A 16,973-nucleotide genomic window follows, 5' to 3' on the forward strand; every position below is an offset into this window, starting at 1 on the left:
ATTTATGCCCTTTAAAAACTAATTTATTTTATAACTTAAACATACTTTTATGAAAAAATAGGGCACAAATGTTAATTTTGCATAATTTTTTGCATCACAAATATCTTCATCACTAGAATCTGATTCACAACCGATGTCACGTTTACGCCTTTCAATAACAATAGATTATTCACTTTCCTCAAATTCACTATCTTCTAATTCACTTTCAAACAAAACATTATTAATCTCAAAATCACTTCTTATACGTTTTTGACTCATTTTGAAACTCAAAATAAAATGAATGTAAACAATAACATAACCTTGTTAGCGCGAACCGGCAACTAGAGCTACTGAATTGCGACGTAGACGGCAACACAGCTGTCTGCTGCTCTCAGCTGACCTCGGCTGTGCATTGTTTATACTTTATTGTTCTCATCAATGACGTAATTTATTTAGTTTACAAAACCTTTTTTAATAGATAAAGTAATGTAGATAAACAGAGATGTAGAGAAAACTCGTAGTTGTACATGTGGGTCCTTTTTCCATACTACAAGATAACTCGTAGTTGTAGGCCAATGGATTAAATGTCAAGTTCTCTTTGTTAATACAAATTTGTGTGATTTAAGTATTGGCAACAAATATATTTTTTAGTATCATACATAAGCTAAAACAAGAGTTAGATATGACATATATAAATATTAATTTCAGATTGCCGCAGAGTCTCATGGTCATGTGGGTGCTGACTTAGCTTCCTTGTGTTCTGAAGCAGCTCTCCAACAGATTCGTGAAAAGATGGATCTCATAGACTTAGAAGATGATCAGATTGATGCAGAAGTACTGAACTCTCTAGCTGTTACCATGGATGATTTCAGGGTAAGTTGTAATGTTTGTCTAAAGTACAATGTACAGTACAATTAATAAAACAAAAAACAATTTTTTAAATAAAATTTGAGAGTATAATTAGTTGGTCTATAAAGTATTGACAACAAATACATTATATGACTAATAGATCAAATTAAACCATTACAGATCTTGGAATTTTGGCATAACTGCTTGTTTTGTTACAGTATGCAATGAGCAAGAGCAGCCCGAGTGCACTTCGTGAGACCGTTGTGGAAGTGCCCAATGTCACGTGGGATGACATTGGTGGACTACAAAACGTCAAGCAAGAACTGCAGGAGCTGGTGCAATACCCTGTGGAACATCCTGACAAGTTCCTCAAGTTCGGTATGCAGCCATCTCGTGGTGTACTCTTCTATGGGCCTCCTGGATGTGGTAAAACTATGCTTGCCAAGGCCATCGCTAACGAGTGCCAAGCCAACTTCATCTCTATTAAGGGTCCTGAGCTGCTCACAATGTGGTTTGGAGAGTCAGAAGCCAACGTCAGAGACATCTTTGATAAGGTGAGATGGTTATAAGTAAAATACGATTATACAAATGTTCATGGAGGAATATATATTTTCCAATATGTTTTTTTTTTTATCCAGTATGATTTGAAGAAGTCAATATTATGTTCTTGAACTTCTTCAGCTCACAGAATGATTAAAGTGTTACTCCAGCTACTTACATTATCATTTAATTTCTTTGTTTGCACTTTGATGACTAATTTTTTCTGAAATACCATAATTATCTTGATGACTTGTCATAACAAATTTAAGATTAGTACTGGTTCAAAATAATGTAGAATCTGTACCCCTTCAGAGAGTTGCACGAATAATCATTGTACCAGCATTTCTGGCAAGTCAAATCTATTAGAAAACAATATACTGAAACACTGGATTTCTTTGCTAGTCAGATAATGAACTAAAAAAATCAATTTCTTGAAAACAATTTTTCCCTGACGACAAAACTGATTTAAAATTGGGTCAGTACTGTGATCAATACTTTTGTTTCTGACAAATGACTAGGTTTTTTATATTAATTGACACTACTTTGATTAAAGGCCAGAGCAGCAGCTCCTTGTGTACTATTTTTTGATGAGCTGGACTCGATCGCAAAATCAAGAGGAGGCAACGTAGGTGATGCCGGTGGCGCTGCCGACAGAGTAATCAACCAGATACTGACTGAGATGGACGGAATGGGGGCCAAGAAAAATGTCTTCATCATTGGAGCAACTAACAGACCAGGTAAGGCACTTTTGCTGTTTTTGTCTTGAGTGTGTTATCTTCAGAAAAAATACTAATACTAGTGATGTGTGGAAGCCGAATCTTGAATCCACTGAATTTTCAACAAAGATTCCGATTTGAGAATTGATCATTGGGATTCGACAGTCAAATCTACGGAGAGTACAGGCCAAAATCTGTCTACACAAAATTCCTCTTCGTGTACTGAAATTTTTTTAATGAACCAACTTCAGATGTGCAGAGAAAAGGGAAATGTTCCTTATCAGAACAAGGGCGAGGCAAAAGTGGTTGAGGAGGTGTATCTAAAGAAAGCTATAAGGGCTTTAGGCAGGTGGGCTTGCAGTAAGTTCAAGAGTTAATGATATTGAAATGTAAGAGAGGCACAGAATGCCGCAAGATTTAAATGCGGCACATCCTAGCTCAACCTAGAGGTAACACGAGACAATTTATGCTCTTACTAATAGTTTATTTCTTTTTAAAGTCCATATGCAAATATTCATTGTTTTGTTCCAGATATCATTGATCCAGCAATCCTGCGTCCTGGTAGATTAGACCAGCTTATATACATTCCTTTGCCAGATGAGAAATCCAGAGAATCTATATTTAAGGCTGATTTACGCAAATCTCCTGTAGCCAAGGTAATTAACAGATATAAGTGTTTCAGAGTATAAGGATATTTGGAGATATCTATAAATTAACTTGCTGGATTTAAAACTATGCAGTGTTTGTCACAGGAATTTTCAAATGCATTTTTATCAATTTGTTAGGTTTCTTATTATGAATAAAATAAACATTAAGAAATCAAAACCTGCTTTTGGTTGAATAATAATAAAGTAGCCAAAATCTTTAAAGTGGTTGTCAGAACATCTGTTATAATGTTATCAAAATATGGTTTTTGGGCAAAAATCTAAACAAAATAAAATGTTAGAAAAAAGAATATGTCTTGGTAATCACAAAATATCCAAATGCCACATTTGGCCTAAATATATGCACGTGTGGTCTAGGGATGGAGGAGATAGCCAGCCAGCATTTCACAGCCAGATGCACAGTAGACTTCCTATCTGATACTTGGGAACCACTGCTGTGGGTTCATCTAAGCCATGAATATTTTAATCGTTAGATATAACCATGGTTACTAGAATATACAGTGAGGGGTCATGCTCATTGTGGTGTGACATCACTGGAGCAAGTTACCAGCTGTCTTGAGCTCCGGCTACTCTTATTACTTAGTATCAATTAATTAATATTACGATAATGCCTTTTTAAAATGCTACTAACCATGCAAGCTCTTATATGTTTGCTGATGACCTGGCTGTACAAGTTAAATGTAATGATATTTTATTTGCTAAAGATGTTCTTTCTAATATTAGTGACACTATCAAAGACTGGTCAGCTGCCAATTCACTCTGTCTTAATTCAGATAAAACCCAGACTCTAGAATTTTGTTTAAAAAAACCGTCTAGACAACAGAACGTTGACTATGTGAAATTCTTAAGGAGTTATTCTTCAAAGTAACATCAAATGAGATAGGCACATTGAAATGTTATGCAATAAAGTGTCTAAGGGTATTTTTATATTAATTAGGCTAAGATATATTGTAACTACAAACATCCTCATTACTGTCTACTATGCATACCTTCATAGTTTCTTTTGTCTTATGGAATTATTGTATGGGGCAATGATTGTAACACAAAAAAATTATTAATTTTACAAAAACGTGCTATTAAGATTATAGCTAATGTAAAACATAAGGACTCACTGTAAACCTTTATTTAAAAAGTATGGCATTCTTACAGTACCTGCACTTTATATTTTAGATTGCCTATTGTATATAAAAAGAAATTTACATCCCATACCTACAAATAGATCTGTACATAACCATATGACTAGAAACTCAAATTCTCTTAGAATATCTCAATGTAGTCTTAAAACCACTTTAAATTGTTTTTGTTGAAACAGGCATTAAACTCTACAACTCTCTTCCTTCTCATCTTAAATCTCTTGAAATTAATTGTTTCAAGAAAAGTGTAAAGAAGCTATTGATTAATATCAGCCCATATGACATCAGTGATTATTATGCTGTAATTGGATAGATACTTGTTACTAGGCCTAGGCAATGCATATAATAGATGATAGTTCATGTAAAAGAATAGTTCACTGAATTTGAATTTGAATCCTTTTTACAGCCATCAGGAGTTATTTTAGAGTTAGTCCAATTGCATTTTGAGAATTCTTTACTCTTTGATGTTGTGTGTTGATTTGATGTTGCTTTTTTCTTGTTATTTTTAAATGAGTTTTAACAGCTTGTTGTTATTTTTTTTTTTTTTTTTTTGTTAGTTTATTTATAAATATTTTATTAATTGTTGAATTTTTAGTTTTGTTGATTAATTCCATTGTTTTACATGTTTTAATTGTCATTTAATTGAAGTAATTTATATTAACTAATTGATGGCGTTATTTTACACCTATTTTCACACCTTAACGTACAAAAATTATCAAATTATAAAAAAATTTGAATTTAAAATGTAATAGTTTATCTGTAATTTAACTTATAGTATATCTATATGTATATCTAGACTTGGCGTTGTCCTGCAATACTAACGTTGTTAATACTTTTAAAAAGTTTTTAAAACAATAAATTGATTGATTGACTGTGCGACTACAGTGAACACACCAAGGTGCAACACTAGTATTTTATTTGAATTTAATTTTTTTTTTGCTTAGGTGGAATTTGTATTTAAATTAATTTCTATTTCTTTTATAATGCGAAATTTATTTTGTTTGTTACAATATTTTTTTTTTTTTAATGGTGGTAAACAAACTTTTAACATGTTACTAGTGATAGTGTTGTAGAATGAATTCCCAGATTGAAGCTGAGGAATCCATCCATTGGAGCTATTACCAACCCTTGAAATAATATTGATGTATAGCTTTAGCTTATATGCCTAATCCATTAGTTGTTTGGACAACCAGACAGTTGAAAACACATCCTTGTTTAAACACTATATAGAAGTTATTGCTAAAGCAGCTAATTTGTATGGGTTTTATTGGTAACACAAGTACTCACTGTGATCATGTGTTTGCAGGATGTAGATCTAGCATACATAGCAAAGGTAACACATGGGTTCTCGGGCGCTGATATCACAGAAATCTGTCAGAGAGCTTGTAAATTGGCAATCCGGCAGTGCATAGAAAGTGAATTGAGACGGGAACGAGAGAGAGCCAACAACCAGGTTGCTATGGATGTAAGTATATAAACTTATTGAAATATCTTAATAAATGTCGCATAATAGACAATAGACAATAATCTTTATTTACGTATTCATTGAGAATAGTACATGCGTCAAACATTTTTTTTTATTTTACAGTCAGTTTGTTAAAAGAAGAGCTGGTTGTCAAAAAATTCTTTTTCAGTGTAGAAAGGTCGGTCTTGTAGCCATGTTGTGAGCTGGATCTTGAGGCGTTGTGCTGGTTCTTTTTTGAGTTCTTCGGGCAGATGGTTGTAGAGAAGTGCTCCTTTGTAGGATGGTTTTTTTCTCGTACAGACTTAGGTGATGTGGTGGCAGAGTAAAACTTGCTGCATTTCGAGTGTTTGTGATGATGTATGTCTCTATGTCTGGTTTGGCTTGTTGAAATGGCATGGAGAATAGCATCACGGATGTAGAGTGCAGTTACTGTAAGAATCTTCAGCTCTTTGAAGGCATTTCTGCAGCTTTCTCGGTATCTAAGGCCTGCAAGACATCTTACAGCTCTTTTTTGTTGGATCAGTACTCTTTCGAGGTTGTTGTTGGAAGTTCCTCCCCATACCACCATGCCATATCTGAGATGTGACTCGAATAAGGCATGGTAGGCTGTTCTTGCAGTTTCCTGGTCGCTTATTTGCATTATTCGCCTTATGACATAAATGCCGGAACTAAGTTTCTAGCAGAGATGGTCAATGTGCTGCTTCCATGTAAGATGTGAATCCATAATGACTCCAAGGTACTTTGTATTCTGTTGTGCTTCTAGCCCAGGAAGTGTTATGTTTGTGTTTTTATTTTTGGTAGTGAAATTGATTTGGACAGTTTTTTTTTCGTTGAGTGCAAGTTCGTTGTGGGTGCAGTACTGTTTAGTCTTATTGAAAGTAGTGTTGGCGTTTCTGTTTAGAGTTTCTACCGATTTATTTTTTAGTGTGAGGACCGTGTCGTCTGCGTACATTGTGATTTGGCAGTGTTCCTGGAGATAGTCTGGGAGATCATTTGTGAGGAGGAGGAACAGGACCGGTCCCAGAACTGATCCCTGTGGCACTCCTCTTTGCACGGCAGTCATTTCAGAATGTATTTTATGAAGAGTGTTGTTCTCTACATGCTGAATTTCAACTAGTTGTTGTCTGTCAGTTAGATAGCTCTGGAACCATTTTCCCGCCATCCCCTCAATGCCCAGGGCTTCTAGTTTTTTTGAGGAGTTGTTTGTGATTGAGGCAGTCGAAAGCCTTACTGAAATCCAGGAACAAGCCAGTTACTGCACAGCCATCTTCTAGTTGATCAATTATGTACTCAGTGAGTTGTACTAAGGCCGTAGTAGTAGACCTGCCTTTGAGAAAACCGTGTTGCTGGTTTGTTAGAAGTGAATTTTGTTCTAGATGAGAAAGAAACTCTGTTGAGAACAATTTTTTCAAAAATTTTTGAGAATGTGGGGATGAGTGATATTGGTCTGTAACTTTTTGTGTCAGTGGTTGACCCATTTTTATATTTTGGATAGACTTTGGAAATTTTTAGTTGTGCTGGGAAGGCACCTTGTAATAGAGACTTGTTTATAACAACTGTTAGTGAAATAGTGAGTTCTTCTTTGCAGGTTTTTACAAGTTTAGCTGATATTTCGTCAATTCCTGATGAAGTTTTAGGTTTTAGAGAGTCTATGGCTGTTTGTATATCTGTCTGGGTTACAGGCTGGAGTTGAAGTTTGAAGTTAGTGATTGGGGGTGTCTCCTGGCTGCTATTTTTTTATGTTAATGTTGTTTGCCTGGAGTGTCCTATCAGCAGCTGTTGCAAAGTAACTATTGAGGCAGTTTGCTATTTTAGCAGGGTCCTGTAGTGTCTTGCCGTCTGCAATGAGTTTTCATTTGCTCACCTGGTTGGGTTTTACCTTCCTTTCATTGTTTATTACTTGCCATAAAGCTCTGGACTTGTTGTCGGCATTTGTAATGTAGTCAGATGTTTGTGTTTTCTTCAGTGTTTTAAGCCTTTGGTCATAGTCTTTTTTTCCTTGCTGCAGTTTCAGCTTTGTCCTCAGGTCGGCTGTGCAGAGTTTCTTTTTCCAGAGCTTCAATATATAGGCTTTTTAGTCTGGTACATTCGTCATCCCAATATTTTCTTTGTTTATGTCCCTTGTTTCTGGTTGTTTTAATAGGGCAGACTTCGTTCATTATTGTCTGTATTGTGTTGTGAAAAATGTCATAAGGCTTGATTGGCATCAAAGTCAAAGTCTTTATTGCACATTACATTTGAACATTATTACAATTTGTAATACAAACAGGTGCATTGTCATAATTTAATAAACAATGTTAAATTTAAAAGTAAAACAGTGGAATATCCTAAAAGTAAGACAGAAGTATTCAACATACACACTTATTATGCTTGTGCATGTGCTGGGATGTTTAAATAAATTTATTTTATTTAAAATATAATTGTCTTGTCATTTAATATCTCATCTGTACTATAATAGGGCTTTTTTCAATAATATTTTTTTTAATACATTTTATGAAATTGAGCTTCTTCAAGATGTTTTAATGGTGTTGGCAAACTATTGTACACCACGAATACCCATATATAAAGGACTTTTCTCTAATAAGGTAGTTTTATGAATTGGAAACAACAAAAGATCCTTATGTCTGGTGTTATAGGTATGCTGGTTTGTGTATGAACTATAAATATTTGGATGTTTGTGGACCAGATTTAAAATGTCCAATATGTATAAACATGGCAGTGTAAGTATTTTTGCTTTTTTAATATAGGACGGCAGCTTTCTCTGAAGTTTGCTCCCATCATTGCTCTTACCACTGCTTTTTGTGCCATGAAAACTTTTTTTAAATCAGGAGATGATCCCCATATTACTATACCATACTTAAGAATTGGACTGAATATATGCAAAGTATACAATTTTTACATGTGTTTATAGATACGGATTCTACTAAAATCTTCATTGCAAATCGGAACGAACTCAATTTGTTTACAAGGTGGTTTACATGGCATTTCCAATTTAAGTTTTTTGTCAATTTTGATACCTAAAAATTTGTGAGAGTCCACTAGATTTAATCCAGAATTTTTCTAAGAAGCTAATTACCATTGTTACTAGGTCTGAAATTTATTATATTGGTTTTAGTTTGATTTAACAGAAGTCCAGTAGAATTAAAACTAATTTTCTAACAACTGAAGAGTTCTTGTTATAGATTCCTCCATATTGAAAAAGTTTTTTTCTGTAATAAGAAACATTTGTATCATCTGCAAATAAAATAAATTGTTTGTTTGGTATGTCGATTGGTAAATTATTAATATATATATAAGAAAAAGGGTAGGCCCTAAAATAGAGCCTTGAGGGACACCATACAGAATATTTTCCCAATCTGATGTGACTCTATGCGAATTTTCATTGATAATGGTTCTTTGTTTCCTGTTATTTAGATATGATTGCAGATAATCCAAAGCTAGACTCCCTAATTCCAATTTGATATAATTTTGAGAGGAGCAATTTATGATTTACGCAATCAAAGGCTTTTGATAAGTCACAAAATATACCTGCGGTATACTTGACTGATCCAAGGAAGTTGAAACACTATTTACAAACGAAACCATAGCTAACTCTGTATTTCTGTTCTTTCTGAAACCATACTGCTCATCACATATTAATTTGTTTCTTTCTAAAAAATTTTGTTAATCTAGAATGTACTGCCTTTTCAAAGACTTTTGAAATGTGCTCAATAAAGAGATAGGTCGATAGTTTGAGATGTCCTTAGGGGAGTCTTTTCTTTTTATATACAGGTATGATTTCAGACAACTTTAGTTTATCTGGGAAATGTCCTAAGAGGGAATGACTGGTTTATTATCTTGGTCAATATTGGGCTTATTATTTTGGACGAAAGTTTCAGTAAAGATATGGGTATGCCATCCCAGCCACATGCCTTACTATTGTTTAAACTAAGAAATTATCTTTTCTACCTCAGTAACTGATTACAAAATGAAGAAAATCTAACTCTGGTAGTTTGTTTACTGATCTAGCATCAATGTTATGTGTTTGTACTGTTTTTGGTGTATGTAGCGTATCAACAACGTTAGCAAAATGGGCATTAAACTGTTCAGCAAGTGCACGGGGGTTTCTTATCTCATCGCCATTAATGCTTAAAATGATTTTGTCATCCCTGCTACATTGTACTCCTAGCTCTTTTTTCACAATGGCCCAAGTGGCTTTTGACTTATTTTTTGCATTGATTATAAACTTTTCATTTGCTATAATTTTTGCTTTGTTTACTACTTTTTTAAAAACATTTTTTTGTTAGTTCTTAACATAGTTTTGGAATTTTGGATCTTTGTTTGTTTTGGCTATGACATGTAACTCTCTTTTTCTCTTAGCAGACGTTTTTATACCTTCGTAATCCATTTTATTTTTTTCATATTATTTACTTTAACAGTCTTTAAAGGAAAATCCTCATTCATACACAAGATATAAATTTATGGAGAAAACACTTATAATTTGCTTCTACACAATCCAGGAAAGGGAATTCATTCATTTCACGGTCTAAGTTTTATTTAAGAAAACAAAATGAATTGTCTCCATTATATATTCTGATATTTTTTTGTTGGTTTTTTATAATTTTGAGAATTGTTTGAGTATGGTAAGGAAACGATAAGTACATTATGGTTGAGAGGCCAGGATCTGTGTTGAGAACACTGCTACTGCCCCATTATTAAACTGGTTAATATGTTATCTATAAAACTCATTGTTGTATCAGTTATTCGAGTTGGTTCTCTATTATTTATCTTATATCCAAATTGTTTTGCTAAATCCTGAAATGATTCTGAAAAATTTATCATTTTGTAACAAATTAATATTAAAGTCTGAAGCAATAGCTACAAATTTTGTTTTTGAGTCCTTTTCAAGTATTTGCATTAAAAGTTTTAATTTATGTATAAAGAGGTTAGTCATTGAGTAGCCTGGTGTTCTGTATATTGCCACAATTAACATTTCAGAGATTTGATTTCTGTAAATGATCCTTCATAAGATGAACTCTTCATTTAGGATTGAGAGATCCGGTCTAGGAGTACCCTGTAAATGGTTTTTAATTAGAATGCAAAGACCCTCCCCTAGATCTATTTCTAAAAAATTCCGTCAGTTAATTTAAAACCATTTAATTTATTTAAAAAAGTTTGATTAGAATTTTTATGTTGTGTTCATTAAGGCAAATTATTTGTACATCATATTTACAGTTTGTTATTAACAACTCTAGTTCATCAATTTTGCTCTTAAACACCTTGGATGTTGTAATGTAGCATAGCGAGACATTTATTATCCTTTATTTTTATACTACTGTTTATCTTTTTTCCAGATATTAGATTTCCTTCATTGATGTTTCTATGAACATTGATGCATCTTGTGTTAGGCAGACAGTATCCCAGTTTTGGTCCATTAGTCTGGTTTTTAAAGAGCTGTAATGTGTTTTTGTTAATTATTCTTTTTTCTTTCTATGGTTGTCTTTGGTTTGTCTAGTGATGGTAGCTGAAATGTGGTGATTTGAGTCGTGTGATCTGAGAGTCCAGATAATAGTATGGAGGTTTGAATGAGCTGGGGGTCGACGTTTGTGCAGATCCAGTCTATTGAGCTTTTTGATTCATGTGTGATTCTAGTGGTTGGTAGGTTTAGCCTAGTAAGGTCAAAGGAGGTTAAGAGTTCTTCAAGCTTATTGTTGTCAGAGTCATTTGCATGTTCGTCAAGGTTGTTAATATGTATGTCACCCATGATGACAGTGGGCTTCTTTGTGCAAAGAGCATGTTCAAGTTGATCTGATAAAATTTCAATTGCTTGGCTCTTGGGGGCCTATACACTCCTAGTACGCGGATGGTCTCTTTCTTTAGCTTTACTTCAAAAAGAGCAGTTTCGCATATTAGCTCAGACTCTTCGTTGCTTGCGCCAAGGAATTTTATATGCTTTTCCATGCCATTTTTTGCATACCCTGCCACTCCTCCTTTAATGTGAGTTTTCCGTGTGAAGCCACCTATTAGTGGCTATATGAAACTATTGTTGGCAGACCTTTTTAATAATTACCTTTTGCTTCATCTAGTAATTATTAAATACATTTACTATCATGTTGAATGTCCTTTCTTGCTCTTATTTAAGTGTAAGAGGTCACTGTTAACAATGATTTAACTTAAGTGATTATTCTCTTAGCTCAGGCGACCACAGTGAGTGGCCATGGCAGTTTCTTTAGTTAGAACAGTGAATTTCGATCATGTAAAGTTCTACAAATTCCTGTACCACTCTCAGCAGTTCTAGTTAAGCTCGGCAGACTGTGGCCTACTACTATACAGTTACAAAACTGAATCCTTATAAAGGTGTGGCTGGAAATTGCTGTAATCTCTCATCGAAATGAGGAACTAAACTACAAATTTACTATTAGACTGGAATAGGTTATTGGCCATAAAATATTTCAAGCAAATACATGGGCAGGTCAGTAAATTTCAAGTAAAATGTATTTATTACCAGTTATAAAAGGTCATCTTCAATCCATTGACTCAATAAAACCTCATTTACAGAATAAAATGCATTACTTAGTAAGACATTGTATAATTTTTATTTAAAAGAACAGTCACTTAATGGCTTGATTTTAATTGAAAACTTAACTTATTCATTAAACAATATGTTATATAAAGAGGGGTTTTTCACTTTTGCTTAGTCTGTATTGAGGTAAATATATATATATACAGCAAATAATTTATAAAAATTATTTGTAGCACATTGTTTGTTTTGAGTTGTTTTTTTCATTCAAGGGTTATACTAATGTAGTTGCTTTAGTATATCCTATCAGTTATTTGAAATATTTGTGAATTGGTGGAGCAAACTATCAAAACACATATATTCATGGAAATAAATATATATTCTGTTGAAATTGGAGACCTACGTAAGACTAATTATTTTTTTATATTGTAAAGAAAAATACTTTTAAGTTAGGTAAAATCATAGTTTCAATTACATAGTACTTTGTATGTTTACGACAAAAGAATTTAAATGACCAATCGAAAATATTTTTAAATTTAAGCTAATAAACATTGTAAATTTTTGAGAGTTACTCTTAAATTCCAGTAATTTATAGGCTGGAAGCTCAAATACTGCCATTCAATTTTGGGTCTGAATACATGGTTGTGCAATCACTGAGTGGAGACTCAGCTGGTCCCTAGGTGTGGTTCACCGAGCTGAGAGGACAACTGTTTGTGATTTCACTTGAGCTGAACCAGAAATTATAGGCTGGTAGCTCAAATACTGCCATTTAATTTTTAGTCTAAATACATGGTTGTGCAATCACTGAGTGGAGACTCAGCTGGTCCCTAGGTGTGGTCCACCGAGCTGAGAGGACAACTGTTTGTAATTTCACTTGAGCTGAACAAGAAATTATAGGCTGGTAGCTCAAATACTGCCATTTAATTTTTAGTCTAAATACATGGTTGTGCAGTCACTGAGTGGAGACTCACCTGGTTCCTAGGTGTGGCCCACCGAGCTGAGAGGACAATTGTTTGTAGTTTCACTTGAGCTGAACAAGAAATTATAGGCTGGTAGCTCAAATACTGCCATTTAATTTTTAGTCTAAATACATGGTTGTGCAATCACTGAGTGGAGACTCAGCTGGTCCCTAGGTGTGGCCCACCGAGCTGAGAGGACAATTGTTTGTAGTTTCACTTGAGCTGAACAAGAAATTATAGGCTGGTAGCTCAAATACTGCCATTTAATTTTTAGTCTAAATACATGGTTGTGCAATCACTGAGTGGAGACTCAGCCTGGTCCCATGTTAGTAAAAGATTTAAAAGTTGAAGGACTTATGCATTATTGGATATAACAGACATTGCTAAAACTTGAAAAAGTAGTGTTTTCTGCTACATACCTTAACTAGCAAATGGTAAATTTAAATTATATATGGAGAATGTTATGAAAGCATCAACTCATCAGTCTACTATCCCCAGCTATAGTAAGGAAATTTTTCTCTTTAAGGATATTTGACTGTCTTTGAATGTTTGTGCTAGATGGACGAAGAGGACCCTGTGCCCGAGATAACTCGAGCTCACTTTGAGGAAGCAATGAGGTTTGCACGCCGTTCCGTCACTGATAATGATATCCGAAAGTACGAGATGTTTGCTCAGACACTCCAGCAGTCCCGAGGATTTGGCACCAACTTCCGGTAGGTGGTTACGTTACGGCTAGGGGTTTATTCAGTTATTCAAATTTGTAACTCTTGGTTTGAGTTAGGTTATTGTGAAAGCTTTAGAAGTCTTTATCTAATTCTATTCACAAGGATAAATTTTCCTTTGCATTGGTTAATCTTTGCAAAGTTGATTCTTTCTTCTTGTATATTTACTTCATTGTAAGATTTTGTTGTTACTTCATTGCTAAAATATCAAAAGTGTTATGGCTAGTAAGAACGATCCTTCTGGTTATGTAGATTTGTCACACTGATGTGTATTATTTCTAATGGATAGGAAAATCAACAGGTTTACTTTGAAAACTTGAGACACTGATTTACAATAAACACAAAAAAACATATTTAGACATTTTCTATTGCACTGTAATCTTTCTCAAACAGTAGAAATCATGCCAGTTGTTAACAATTACTGGCATGCTCTCTACTGGTTGGAACAATTGCAGTGTAACAAAAAATGTCCAAATATGTGTTTCTTTATAAAACATAGGACCCATAAGTTGTCAAGTTAAGTTTGGAAATAATCCTGGAATTAAATTCTAATAATTCAACAGTAATGTGTATTGTAATAAATGTATATGATTACACATTCACATATTATGATATTAACTTATTTACATTCAAACACATAAACCAATATTTAAAACTTTTATTTTTGTGAGGCCTTTCGATAGCAAGGCTATCTTCGTCAGACACATCATAAAAGTCTTGCTATTGAAAGGCCTCACTAAAATAAAAGTTTTAAATATTGGTTTATGTGTTTGAATGTAAATAAGTTAACAAGTAACCAATAAAAGCTCAATCTTCAACATATTATGATATTAGCAAAATACATAAATTCATGTGTGATCTTGTATTGATTAAATTGGCAAGAGTACGAAATAATTCAAACACTTGCAATGAGCAATTTTACAAGTTTTATCATATGTACTAGTGTGTATAGTGCTATTGTCACTGGTTTGACCATGTTCAAATATAAAAATCAAGGAGTACAGTTTGTAATAGCACACAGTTTTGGCTTAAGAGAGATAAGTGAGATTAGATTTCACATAATTTGAGCATTTAAAATATATGGTCTCCAAAAAAGGTACTTATGTGATCAGTAAATTGATGACAACACAGTTATCAGAAACTTATAAATATTTAAAAAACCGTATTAATTAGTCATATATATCTAATCTGAGAATATTAAGGAACAGTTGTTTTGTAAAAATTATTTAAAAATATTGGACAATTTCAATATTGAAATGAAATTAAAAATTGAACACTGAATGATTTTTGTGCATCAGACCAGGTGTGATAGGAGAACTCATCAAATAGGTGCACAAAAGGAATGTATTTTTTGACCCGATTTAAACAATAATTTTCACTGTGCTGAATTGTTTTTTATATTCCTAGGTTCCCCTCGGGAGCAACACAAGGTGCCAGTGGTACCGCACGGGCGCTGACCAGTTCCACGTTCCAAGACGAAGGGGACGAAGACCTATATGGGTAAACTTAGCCCTCGGTTGTCCCACTCACATGCTGGATGAATCAATTCCTTGCCCACCAGGGCACATTTACTTATTTGAGGTTTATACTAAACAAAAGTTATTTTTAATTTACTTTTCATGTATCACTAAACTTGTTTTGTATAAAAATTGTATACATTGTGATACATTCTCTGTTTTATTGGTTAAAATAATATTATGTTATTAAAATCGTCATATGCTTTGGTTAAGCTTTGATTAATTAATTTATGAAGTCTCTGTTATGAAATGATGGAGTGTCATTGAAGTAAATAAACCAAACGCACGTTTCAACTGAATAAAATTTTCATAAAATTGGAATTTTATTTATTTCTTCCCTGCTTGTGTTGGAAACCTCAGGTTCAGTTACATTAATGTATAGTTTAAGTTTCAGAGGAATGGATTGTGCCATTTGTAATTATTGTCCTATAAATAAAATAAAATTTAGTATTATGAATATCCCCATACCATTGGAAAGTAACCTCCGTTTATAAAGTTATTAAAACAAAAGTAGATAAACAATTGTATAGTATACAACCTATGATTTTCCTGTACTTGTCTACATATTTTCAATAAAAATTTCTTCAGTAATAAAATATAAGCGTGTGCAATGGCTCAAGAGCAATCAGTGTATGGAATTACAGGTTGTGCAGTAGCATGAGTCCCTGCTCTACATTCTAGACTGTACTTGCTTGGTACCACTGTGTCTTGTGATTACTCTACATGGGGCGAGAATCATCCAAACAAAGCCTCTGTTATGATAAGTTGTATTCATTTCACTGGTGTTTACTAAGCAACAAAGCAAAAGTCAGCCAAATTTCAGCTAAAACCAACAAACAGCTGGAAACAAACAGTTTACTAATGGCCAAGTAATAAAAGATTGTATCTTGACAGCCATCAAAGAAACGTGTCCTGTTAAATCAATTCAGTTGTTTGTTGGCTAATACAGTGGCATCTATAGCAAAAGATATGTCAAAACTTTTTTCTCAAAGATTTTGAATGGTTCTGGGTGAATCAACTAACAATACAGACTTGGCTCAAGTTTTTTGTTTGTGGCATGAACAAATTTAAGATTACATAGAAGTTTGTTTTTTTTCTAATGTAATAGAGAAATACAATGGTGTCAAGTATCTTTTTAAATTAACAGGGTTATTATAATGAAATCAAAGTTACATTAATGGTAGTTAGATTAGTCACAGATAAGAAGGAAAGAGTTAATCTTTGTTGAAGAATTCATTAAATGTGTCAGAGGTTGGTTAATCAACCACTTGCTAAACTTCCTCCTATAATGAAACATTTTTATTACTGAGCATTATGTGGGATAATTCTTCGTTCATTTTGAAACTGGCTGTTCTTGTCGGTCTAAATTATATTAACTCATACCTAACTTAAAAACTGCTAGGTTAAAATTCTCAAGTTTGTAAAATACTAGAACATTAATTTTTAGAAAAATCCAGTACTTTTTGCAAATTACATGGCATCTATGGGCTTTGATTACATTCTCAAAATCATAAAAAGCTTTTACGCACAGAACATTGCTACTTTTACCATAAACCATATCTTGGAACTCATTTCTATGCACAAAACATTGCTACTTTTACCATAAACCATATCTTGGAAATCATTTCTATGCACAAAACATTGCTACTTTTACCATAAACCATATCTTGGAAATCATTTCTATGCACAAAACATTGCTACTTTTACCATAAACCATATCTTGGAAATCATTTCTATGCACAAAACATTGCTACTTTTACCTTAACCCATATCTTGGAAATCATTTCTAAACCGTGAAAACAGTTAGGTTATTGCTTGGAAGTCTGATCTGACAAATGAAGAAGAAAAAAATTCAATTATTCCAAAAACTCTTTCAACTTCAATATTCGGAAAGTGCCTTCAGAATCTACTAGATGCAAATGAGCTGTC

General features: G+C 33.4%; 1 protein-coding gene across 1 annotated transcript in view; it reads left to right on the forward strand.

Moving 5' to 3' along the window:
* LOC124372428 (transitional endoplasmic reticulum ATPase TER94-like) overlaps positions 1–13,522 on the forward strand; it is a 35,224-nt gene extending 21,702 nt beyond the window's left edge. Inside the window, 6 exon segments of the mRNA XM_046830827.1 lie at positions 688–852; positions 1,047–1,382; positions 1,922–2,105; positions 2,616–2,740; positions 5,189–5,347; positions 13,364–13,522. Of these exon segments, the coding sequence (XP_046686783.1) occupies positions 688–852; positions 1,047–1,382; positions 1,922–2,105; positions 2,616–2,740; positions 5,189–5,347; positions 13,364–13,522 (1,128 nt within the window).
* Positions 13,523–16,973: the final 3,451 nt, after the last annotated feature.

Source organism: Homalodisca vitripennis, unplaced genomic scaffold (genome assembly GCF_021130785.1).
Source record: "Homalodisca vitripennis isolate AUS2020 unplaced genomic scaffold, UT_GWSS_2.1 ScUCBcl_3167;HRSCAF=8517, whole genome shotgun sequence".
Lineage (NCBI taxonomy): Eukaryota > Metazoa > Arthropoda > Insecta > Hemiptera > Cicadellidae > Homalodisca > Homalodisca vitripennis.